Source organism: Leptosomus discolor, chromosome 2, assembly GCF_034619465.1.
Source record: "Leptosomus discolor isolate bLepDis1 chromosome 2, bLepDis1.hap2, whole genome shotgun sequence".
In the NCBI taxonomy this organism is placed as follows: domain Eukaryota; kingdom Metazoa; phylum Chordata; class Aves; order Leptosomiformes; family Leptosomidae; genus Leptosomus; species Leptosomus discolor.
The window spans coordinates 63,398,086-63,409,151 of NC_141392.1; the positions used below are offsets into that span (position 1 = coordinate 63,398,086).

The window sequence follows — 11,066 nt, forward strand, 5'->3', positions numbered from 1 at the left end:
GGGCAGGTTCCCCTGGCGCTGCTGACAGCTCTCCAAGCTCAAGCACAGTGTCCAAGTGCCATCTCGTGGCCATTGGCAACAGTCTTAAGGAGACACAGGAACTGTGGTGGGTTGACCCTGGCTGGCAGGTACAGGAAAGCCCCTACCCAGTGCTTGTTAACTTCCTTCCAGTGATGAGGGAGAGAATCGGAAGGGTAAAAAGTGAGAAAACTTGTGGATAAAGACTGTTTAATAAGTGAAGGGGGGGGGGGAACCCCCAAACCTCACCAGCAGTGCAAAAGCAATCACTCACTACTAGTAGACTAATGCCTGGCCAGTCTCTGAGCAACTGCTCCTTTGGAAAAACTACCCCCCCCCCCCCGATTTTATCGCTGGGCATGACATTATGTGGAAGGGAATATCTCTTAGGTCAGGAGTCAGCTGTGCTGGCCGTGTCCCCTTCCAGCCTTTAGTCCACCCCCAGCTCGCTCACCGGTGGTGCAGCGTAAGAAACAGAGAAGGGCTTGACGCAGTGTAAGCTCTGCTCAGCAATAGCTAAAACAGGGGTGTGTTATCACGGCTGTTTTAGTCACCAGTCTGAAACATAGCTCTGTATGGGCGGCTGTAAAGAAAATTAACTCCATCCCAGCCAAACCCAGTACAGCTACCTACGTGAATTACTGCATGACTGAATACTGTTGCTTTAGGGCAACAGTACATGTGTAAAAGTTAATAAATCTTCTGAAGGCATCATTGTGTAACTTCAGTCATTTTTTACAGAGAGGTTATCACAACGTGAGAAAATTAAACTAATCCTTTTTTAGGAAGACCTAAGGGTGAAGTATCATCTTGCCACATTTTCTAGTAAGCAGTAGTTGCTATTTTTTTGTAAGGTTTTCATAACTTCATAATTTTCTAAATACAGTTATATTTGTTTCTTCCTGCAACTTCTCGAGTTCTGCTCCTACAGTCTGTTGCTTTGGACTGTTTCCACGCCTGGAAAACAGCACCAAGTCTGTTTTGTGCTATTGCCACTTGCTGTGGCTAGGCATTTCAGTGTAGAACTATCACCCCACCTGCTTCTTCCCTGTCATTTGGGAGTCGGAAAACAATTCCCCCAAGGTAGAGACATTCTTGCAAGTGGCATGGAGGATCCATAGAGGCACCTGGGAATATGGCTAAAAGTGGTTCGAAAGCCTGTAGGCAATTAAGAGCAACCCAGTGTAGAAAACTATCTGATGGTACGAAGTAAAACGTAGAAGGAAAGAGAAAATGGCACAGCACACAAATGAAGTCCCTTGACCATTTAAACTAATGTTAATTAACTATTTTCTGAATCAAGAAGGAGCAGCATTACATTTGTTCTTTGATATTTCCTGCAATTGTACTTTAAAATAGAGAATTATAGCTCAGAGCGAGCACTGAAAATGATGCCAAGAAATAACAATATTAATTAGCTTGTTACAAACCTTTCATAATGTGGTCCTTGGTATTTGTCTTGCCTGCATTCTTTTTAAGTTTCTCCACACCCATGAAGGTTAAATAAACTTCAGTATCACAGTTATCAAAAATCACCTAACACAGGAACTAGTACTTGATTTAAAAAATCCAAAATATTGCACGACTTGTAATAAAATGGTGGAGGTTGGCAAAGGTGCTATTTTCTCCATGTAATGACAAGAAATAGTTTTAATCACCTGCTTTGATACACCATCTGTAAGTTCAAACGCTTTATGTAATGCTTACATGTACTATACTTTTAAGTTGGGGGGGATATAATATCTGAACTGATTCTCTGTTGCTAGGTCAATAAAGTTCTCCGAAATCATAACATCAAGCCACATTGGATGTTTGCATTGGACAGCATAATCAGAAAAGCTGTGCAGACTGCTATTACTATTCTTGTCCCAGGTGAGTCATTTCTTAATACTCAGCAAATATTTATTAGCTGATTTCTTTAAACATACTTTAGAGCTGTGATTATGATGCTTCACGTAAGATTTTGAAACCAGCAGTGGCCTTTTTCCTGTTCGCTGTCTGTTTCGCAACTCAAAAACTAATCAGTGTACTGTCCAAGTTATTTTTGGAAAGCACTTTTCAAAGATGTGTAATCTAAACAATTCTGCAACACAGTAGTAGGCTAAGGTGCTCTGTGGCCTCATTTTTTGAAGTGCACAATGCTGCCTCTTGAAATCCAGCGGACAGACCGCTTGCCAGCACATGCTGATTTTTGGAAGGTGTTTTACAAAGTGTAGGTTAATGATGGGCTTTTTGGAGCACTCAAAAGTCTCTCTGGCTCCTTGTCAGAAGCTGGAGGGGGGGCGGGGGGGGGGGGAAATCTGCAGTGCCTGCAGTTTAAATATTGTATTTTGGATGATGTAGAAGTAGAATGCACAGCTTAGCTGAGGGAAGGAGTATGTGCAGAAGAAACTGTAGCCCATTGTGTTATTACTCCACCTGTTTCTGGAGTTAGTTTCTCTGCTGCTTCTTAACTTCTAAATTTGTGATTCTCCTGTTCCCTGTTTCCCTGGAATTACTGGTGAAATTTTCAAATATATGATTTAATGCTTTAAGCCTGAAATCAGAATACTTAATGTTCATGTTTTCTGCAGTGGGTTAAGTCTTAAATTCTCAACAAGGGGATCTGAAAATTCCAGCAAAAGTTACAGCTCTTCCTGTTCTCCTTGGTGTTTTCTGTATCCCCAGCACAACCATCAAGGCATAAATAGGGTTTCTGTGTGACTTTCAAGTCATAAGGAAAATCTGTCTTTTCGTTAGAATTCCGAGCACCGTTAACAGGCATATACTTTATTGCTGTGTAATAGGAATACTGTAGAATTCCTCCTTCATAGACTTTTCTTCCCCATACAGCTCAGTATCAGCATTAATTGTACAAGGTTAAGCTTAAACAAAAGCCTCTGTGCTCTAGTAGCTTTCGGGCACTGATTATCTGCCTCTTTCCTAATTGCCTTGCCCTACTTCTGATTGCTTCCCATTCCCTTTGTCTGACACTTTTTTCCTTCTTTATTTTTTTTTCTTTTTTTTTTTTGTTTCCTTCTCCTTTTTTTTTTTTTTTTCCTTTTCCTTTTTTTTGGCCATGAATGATGTGAAGATTTATCTTTGGCCTTAATTCTAAAGATACACAATGTTTTAGGAGGGGTATGAAGCAGACACATAGTTTTACTGCCTGGTGGTGAATAATGGCAAAATGAACTTCTGTTCTTATTAGCATGATGCAGAAGTTCAAAGCAAATTCAGACATATTTTCCTAGCAATATTTGGGTAACTGCTATATAATAAATCTGCTTTCTTTAATTTAGAGGAAGCACAGCTCTGTTGATCTTAGTATGTTCAGCCTTGAAAAAGGTATGTGGCATTGAAATGAAGAGACAAAATGGATCAAGGAACAAATGTCCCTTTTGTAAAGAAGAGAAATGTACTTGTTAGTTCTTCAGCAGAAAAGACAAAAACCTACAAACACCAAGTGTGATTCAGGAAAAAAAAGTATGTTTTGGTGAGGAGACTAAAGGGAGTGCTCAGCAGTAAGAAGCCACAATTGAAGGAAGGAAGGAAGAAAGATTTATATTAAAGAGTTAGAATTAACAAACAGATGTTATTGCAATAATAGATTGTGTAGGAGTATAAGATCCCGTGTACGTATCTTGCACACCAGGTAAGCTCTGGTAGGTGGTTTAAAGAAAGGAGTAACAGAAACCAGAGTACACATACAGCTGTGTGTCCGCAGTTTGTGGATGTACACCATTACAAAATAGGCGGTGTTCTCTCTGATAAGTAGAAGGGAAGTGTGCTACTTTTAATTGTCAGGAGAGGGGTCTGTTTGTTATTTCCTCTCTATGTCTTTGGATACAATTTTTTTTGGTAAACACAGTATTCTTATAATGAGAGGATGCTAAACATGCCAGAAAAGCAACAACAGGAATAGCTGGATATGAAAGAAATAATGGGTATTTTTTTAATAAAACATTTCAGGTCAGACGCATAAGAAATTAAAAACCACTGAGAATGGAATTAAACTAAGATGCTGTTATGGTTTGAGTGGTCTTAAACCTCTGGAAAATATCTTTTGTTCTCTTGCTACAGAAACTTCAAGTCTTGTATAACCAAAGCTGTAGGATGATCTGTAAATAGTCACTTAGGTCTGCTTATTTTTAATTGTTTAACTAATGTTTGATTTTACTAATAGAATTGAGGCCACATTTTAGTCTTGCATCTGAAAGTGATACAGCAGATCAAGACGATATAGAAGTTGAAGAAGATCAAGATGAACAGCCTCAGAATCAAACTATCCAACAGCCTTGCATCGTCATGGAAGATGCAGTAGCTACCTCAGGTGTAAGCACACTCAGCTCTACGGTATCCCATGACTCCCAGGCTGTTCACAGGTCACTGAGTGTCCAGCTGGGCAGGCTAAAACTAGAGACGAACAGGTAAGTCTGGACGTCAGGAGACACTGGGCTACTTGTGACAGTATGTATTGTTTTGCTTTTAAAATATATGTGCTAGAATACTAGTGACAGTGTCAAATTGTCAAAATTCCATAGTACTGCAAGTTGTTCATTTCAATGATGGTTGTTGTTTGTTTAGCTGTGACTGATCACTTGTATTACTTTTCTTCATTCCAAAACAAAAGTGATGCAAGTTAAGGTCAGTCTTGATTTCAGGTGCCCTTTCAAGGAAGGTCTGAAAAAACTGAGCTTGCTGCCAAGCTTCTGCTTTTTCTCTCCTTCGTATGCTGTGTATGGCTGATAATGGTGTTATGTTTTGTGCCCATTGAGGCAGAACTTGCTGTTCTGTTCTATAGTCATTCTTGGGGAATGAACTCAAGCTAGTCAACAGCTACACGTGAACTCCACAAGGAAACAGCCTCAGACTTGTTTTGTGCACAGAATTTAGTGCAGCTGGATCTGTGCTTACCAGCAGGCATTACCTTTTTATTAAATAAATTTTACTCATTAGAGAAAGATGAAAAAAATAGGTGTGGTGTTTAAAAGAAATAAGCCAGAAATTTGGATATTGGATCTTCTTCAGAAATACCCATATGCCACTTTAAACCTGAAAAGTGGTTCTTTGGGTTTTTTTGTTTGTTTAAGAAATGTCAGAAGACAAATGTCTCCACTATTTTATCCAAATAATCTTATATATATTTTGTTTTCTTTCCATTCAAATATACCCGATAGTCTGTTTAAAATAGATACTTTAGCTTTTGCAGCATCTGATTTATGACATTGGATTTCCTACTGACCTCAGTAAATTTTGAGTATGACCCTGATAGAAAGAGAACATGCCTTCAATAAGACAGTTGTTATGCTGCTTTCTTTGTAGGTACTGTTCCAATTTAAATTAAAATATTAAATTGCATTTTACTTTTAAATGCGTCCAAGAATTTTGCTATAATTGGGGTAATTCATTGGACTGTACTCTTTTTAATAAAGTATCAGTATTTTTGAGTTCTTATAGTACAATTTATTTTTTTGCTTGTGATGACCACTGCGAAATATTTGATTGCCTTATTGATACACTTAAATACATAAATAATTTAGATTGGCTCATTTTACTTCCCAAGTTTATGATGGGGAGTAGCATCAAAAGTGATCAATTTGTAGAGGTACTGTTTTCTAGCACTTTGCTTTTGTAAATTTCTCAATGCAAAGCCTTTGGCCAAATAATCACATTGTGGCATTCATGCAGAAATTTTGAGGTAAAAAATATGGATGGTTGTTGAAGTATTAATTAAACCTTCATTGGCGTAAGCAGCAAGCAGTTATCAAGAGAAAATAGTTGATTATTTTATTGGCTCCAAAGGCCTTTTTCAACTGGAATGGACAGAAGAGGAATAAATTAACTGAAAGGTGACTGCATGCCTGTCTGGACAGTATCAATCTGCACTGAGATTAACCAAGCTGTGGGTGCGCGTAGAGGCACAAAGCAGCTCTGTTCACGTCCAGAGTGGACTTGTTAGGAATTGTTAGCTCAGGTGCGGAAGCACTCCAAGGCAACTCTGCTGCCGGTAGGCCTGCATGCAAGCTAAAAAGTAGGGCTGGGTGGGTTTACAAAGCAATCAGGGGATGCAGTTTACTTCTGTGCAAAGACAGATAAGGTGCTTTTGTGGCACACTCTCTACCTGAATTCCAGAATGTCCCTATGTTTCTGTGTCCCAGAAAATAAGTTGCAGTGCTCACTTGGTATAAATACATAAAATTTAAAAAAAAAAAAGTCATACTAAGATGGAATAGTTACTGCATAGTTCTCAGGCTGACAAAGGCTTCAAGAAAGGGATGAAGGTGCTGCAATTCTCTCAAGGCAGAACTTCTTAACACTCACAAGTCAGTGATAGATTTGTAAGTGTGTTCTCCATGTCCAATTTCTCTGACCAGGTTTCACAAGTCCTCCTTTTTACTAAAAAACTTACTAAAATAACAAATTGCAGCAGTTTCACGTACTAATTTTCCGTTGTATTCTGATTATTTTCCTTTGATCAGTTTGAAAGGTGCTGACCACTGAATCTCTCTGGGTTTCTCTCTGGGTTTGTGTTAGGAAGGAAGTCAAACATGGGTTCCAATTTGTTTCTGCTTGACATTCTCAAAAGTAATTGCTTAGCAGAGGACACAAGGTATTTTGCCTCCTCTTTTCTCACTCTTCATATAGCACAGGAGAGTAGGCACAAAGTGCCTAGTTTGTGAGGAAGGGTCAGCCCTTGTGTGGATGAGAATGTAGTTTTCCCCATTTAAGAAATGCAACCGTGAGTTTTTGTCACATTTTCATCACAACTCCGCCCTTGTCATACCTTTGAAAATGTCAGCTGGAGAGATGTGAACTGGCATTTTTCCTTACAAAGGATTATGTCACAAAGTTTAGCCCTTGGTTTATGAAACACTTTGATATTTGTTCTTCTCAGTTACACAGTTTTGTTTAAAGCAGAATGCTGGCTGTAGAAATTTAACTGAAACTTTGCACCCTAACACCTGTTTAGTGGGTGGGTGTGTATTTGCAGGCTGGTGTGCTTGGGGCTTACTTTTTTTTTTTTAAGAGCTATAGCTTTAGGAACCAGTGACTGTTTATGTCTTGATATAGGTCATAATAAATCTATAGTGAGAGGATATTCCTATGAAACCTGAAGAAGTCTGTCCTAGTCTATGTCAAGAAGGTTTCCGGTTTAAGTGTAGTAAGATCTTCGCTTTCCTGAAAATTTGAAACTGCTTAAGGAAATGTGCACTTCCTTCCCATTACCTCACAGGCTATTGGAGGAGTTGGTTCAAAAGGAGAGAGAGTTTCAAGTCCTCTTACATCAAGCTATAGAAGAAAAAGATCAAGAGATCAGAAACCTACGTCTTAGGTCACAGCCAATAGGTAAGTGAGAAGAGTTTCCAAAAAAAGTTTCATACTGGCTGCAGATGAAGACAGTGGCAGCTAACCTTCTTTTTATTGAGCCAGTTTCAGCAAAGATGCTTTATTATACTGCTTGTGGTAGGGTTTGCTTTGAAGTAAGAATGTACGTTGTGGAAACAAATTACTGAATTTGTTAATCACAGTACAAGGAATGGTATGATTTAAATATTTTTGATTGTGTACAAGGCTCATATCCTACAGAATAAATATTATTTTAAAAGAGGATAATCCTGTATGTTTAGGTATGTGTTCTTTGGATTAGACTGTTCCAATTGTTACACTCAAAGTTCAAGAGGATCTAATCGGTGAGATGTAAATACAACTTAAAGCTTACTGAGAGAAGCTGAGTTTGATATGTATCTGCCCTGAAGAAGATGGAAGTGCAAATGCAGTTTGATGTTTTCTGTGTAATGTGCTTCAAAGAAGCATTGCTCTCCAAAAGCAGCTGATCCTCAGCTAAGGCACTGCCTGTGAGCCAATTGTGTATGTTCAGTTAAATTGATATAACAACCTTAGTGTAGAAACAGTTGCAGTGAAATTGATGTGCCTTGTACTAGTCAAGTCATTGTCCAAAGAGGACAGAAAATGTATCTGTATCAATGTTCACAGTACTTTAACTGTACCCCTAACCAAGTAGATTTATTGGTGTATAACTGTCTATAAACTGTAATAGTGTGTTTTGGAAATTGAAGTTTATTTATGGGGATACTGATCTACTAAGCTTGAAGGGAAAGCTCACTGAAGACGGCTTCAGCAGTCAAAAATGACAGGTTGCTTTGACAACACAAAACCTTTTCTCAAAAATGCTTGTTCTAGATATTCCTGGGCTGTCTGTCTGTCATCGTCATTCCACTGGCACAGGGACTGAAGACCCTGATCTCATAAGCTGGCTGAGCGTTCAAGGAGCTGATGAAGCCACGATAAACAAGGTAGCAATGATTCTGTTCACTCTCTGACAGGGTTGCAGTACTGTTTTGTGACTCCATGCAAGAAGATACCAAACCCTTTAAATTACTTTAGCACATTTTGAGAGATTAATTTGTTTTCAGAGGATAGGAAACGGTTGTAAATCTGAAGACCTTCTTAAAATGCAGTGTTGTTAATAAGTCCTATATCTGATTAGTAACAAGGGAATAAAATGTCCTGGTAAACAGACAGTATTGCTTTGGTGCATAATTTTTCCCCACAATGGTACATAATTTTCTTCACACATTGCAGCAGTTCCTGCTGATTATACCCTGGATACAGGGTACATGTTCACCCTTAGCTAACTGTGTTGAAGTGAAATCTGCTGAAGTAGATCAGTCTGCTCTGCAGCAAATTATCTCATTTTAGAGGTGTTGAGCATCTCAGAATTTAGGCTGACTTAAGAAAACGTGCATGTAGCTAGCACTCCTAAAAATCAGATCAAAGGTTCCTCAAATTTCAAGTACATCAAATGTAGATGTCACTTTTGAAAAGGTAGTTCTTAACTGTTGTTTTTAATTTTCTCATGGGTGAAATGCGGTATTAATTATGCTCCAATTTGCGTTCATTGAAGTCTGTGACTCTTGAGAGATCAGTGGTAACAATAGAAATGCCAGTTGGCAGAAGTTTTGAGTAGCTGTAAAAGCATTACACCTTTCAAGTTGTGCCTGGTATGCCAATGTAGAGTATACAGTATAACAATTCAGTAGTTTCACTGTATTTCTAGAAACAATGGGGATTAATCTGTTACATGTACCATATTTTGGCCCAATTTTTGGTTTCTTCTAAACTTTTTTATTTTTAAGGGCAGATGGTATGTAAAGCTTAGAAAGTTAGATTATATTTCTAACAAAAAGCTCATTTAAACTTCTTTTGTAGTTCTTGGCTGAAGACTATACCTTAATGGATGTTCTCTGCTACGTTACAAGAGATGATCTGAAATGTTTGAGACTGAGGTAATGCTTCACACTTAAATTACCTGTGCTGAGCAGCAGTTGTGTTTTGTTACAAGAGAAAATAACTGATACTCCATCTCTATTGAATTGTGCAGTATTAATTTAAAATAAGTAACACTTTCCAGTATGTCCTTGTATACTGATGCATTCCTGGTAAACAGCTGATACTGTTTAAATTTTAAAATAAGCTTTCCTATTAAAGGAAACCAAAGGGAAAATTTTAAAGTAAAGCTTTTACCTTATACCTGGAGACATTGGATAATCCCATTAGAGCCTTGCTTTTATTTAAAAAGGTAGAAATAGGAAAACTTTCTGTAGTTTATCATCATCATCAACCTTCAGAAATACTACTTGTGGACTGTGACTAACACTAGCTTTCACCTAATCATGCCAGGTGTGTGGGTCACTGCAGAACCAAATTTAAGTAGAAACAATAGAGGTTATCAAACTCTGTGTGTGCCCAGTTAGCTTAAAAATAAATCACTGAAAAAACCAATAAATTTAAAATGGCAGATTATTTTTTGTAATAGACACTTTCATAATGTTGGAAGTCTGCCGTGGGTTGTGCAGGTCCTTTGGACCAGGAGTCTGAATTCCAGAAAGCAGGCATCTGAAAAGTGGAAAGAATGCCCTGTACTGTAATCAGAAAAGGACTCTGTTCTCTATTTGAGTATTGCGTGTTGAATTTCACCTTTGATCAGCCTTCCCACTGAATTTCATTGGTCAAAACCAGAGCAAGAAAATCAGAAGGCACCTAAATTGGAATGTTTTCAGGCTAGAGAGTATCTTTGTACCTGAGCATCTCTATGATTTTTCTTTACAGAGGAGGAATGCTATGCACACTCTGGAAGGCCATCACTGACTTTCGAGAGAAACACGCCTGACACTGAAATTTTTCTTCGCTTCTCTGTAGAAAGGAAAATATTTCTTTTCAGCACAGAGCAGGTGTGCTGTCAGAAGGACTGTTGCACTTTAATCCAGTATTTGTTTACCAATGTTAAAAAAACACTGCAGCTTCCTGACTGCTTTTACTCCTGTAATCCATAAGGAATCTGTAAACAACCTGCAATGTTATTTTACTTTAAATGTTTTTACATGCAAGTTTTTCAAAAATTAAAAAACAAAACAAAACAAAACAAAAAAAACCACAAAAAAACCCAAACAAAAAAAAAAAAACCCAAAAATATAAACTCATGAAATATTGTAGTTAAAAGTAATCAGTTGTTAATTTCATGAAAAACTCATGTAAGATTTCACGTGACTGTACATCACTGGAACAAAACCAAAATGTGACGACAACTTCTCAAGTTTCTTTTTCTTTGTAATATATCCCAATAATCTGTAGTAGAACTTCATAATTTCAATCATAATTAGATATTTTTCTTTTAGTGTGTAAGACCTAAAGGTAATTGTTTTTACCTACTGCCCTACATAGTTTAATATTGTTTATTTTTGGTAACTTAAGTTCTATGGTGCATTTGTTTTAGAGTTGTTTATGTACTACTGAACTGTACCAGTTGCATACACCTGAACCACAGTAATGTTAGCTTGTTCTAAAGCTATCTCTGACATACACAGTTGAAAATAAAAAGAACCTAAGACTGACTTTTTTCCTATATTTTTGGACTTTTAAATAATAAAGGTGTAGAACTGGAAAATATTGGAATAAAAAGAGGAAAAAAAAATCATACTGAGTACCAAGGGAACTTTTCTGACACGTTAAAGTTTTTGAGTTTGATTTGAGTTTGATAATCATAG

The 11,066-nt window shown here is 37.6% G+C and overlaps 1 protein-coding gene across 2 annotated transcripts in view; it reads left to right on the forward strand.

Moving 5' to 3' along the window:
• The window catches only part of MAP3K5 (mitogen-activated protein kinase kinase kinase 5), a 109,706-nt gene extending 99,514 nt beyond the window's left edge, over positions 1-10,192 (forward strand). For both annotated transcript variants that reach the window (XM_086461206.1, XM_086461207.1), the window contains exons 25-30: positions 1,785-1,890; positions 4,184-4,427; positions 7,235-7,347; positions 8,203-8,315; positions 9,232-9,308; positions 10,132-10,192. In XM_086461206.1, coding sequence (XP_086317332.1) covers positions 1,785-1,890; positions 4,184-4,427; positions 7,235-7,347; positions 8,203-8,315; positions 9,232-9,308; positions 10,132-10,192 — 714 coding nt within the window. The remainder of the gene's footprint in view (positions 1-1,784; positions 1,891-4,183; positions 4,428-7,234; positions 7,348-8,202; positions 8,316-9,231; positions 9,309-10,131) is intronic.
• The last annotated feature ends 874 nt before the right edge of the window (positions 10,193-11,066 follow it).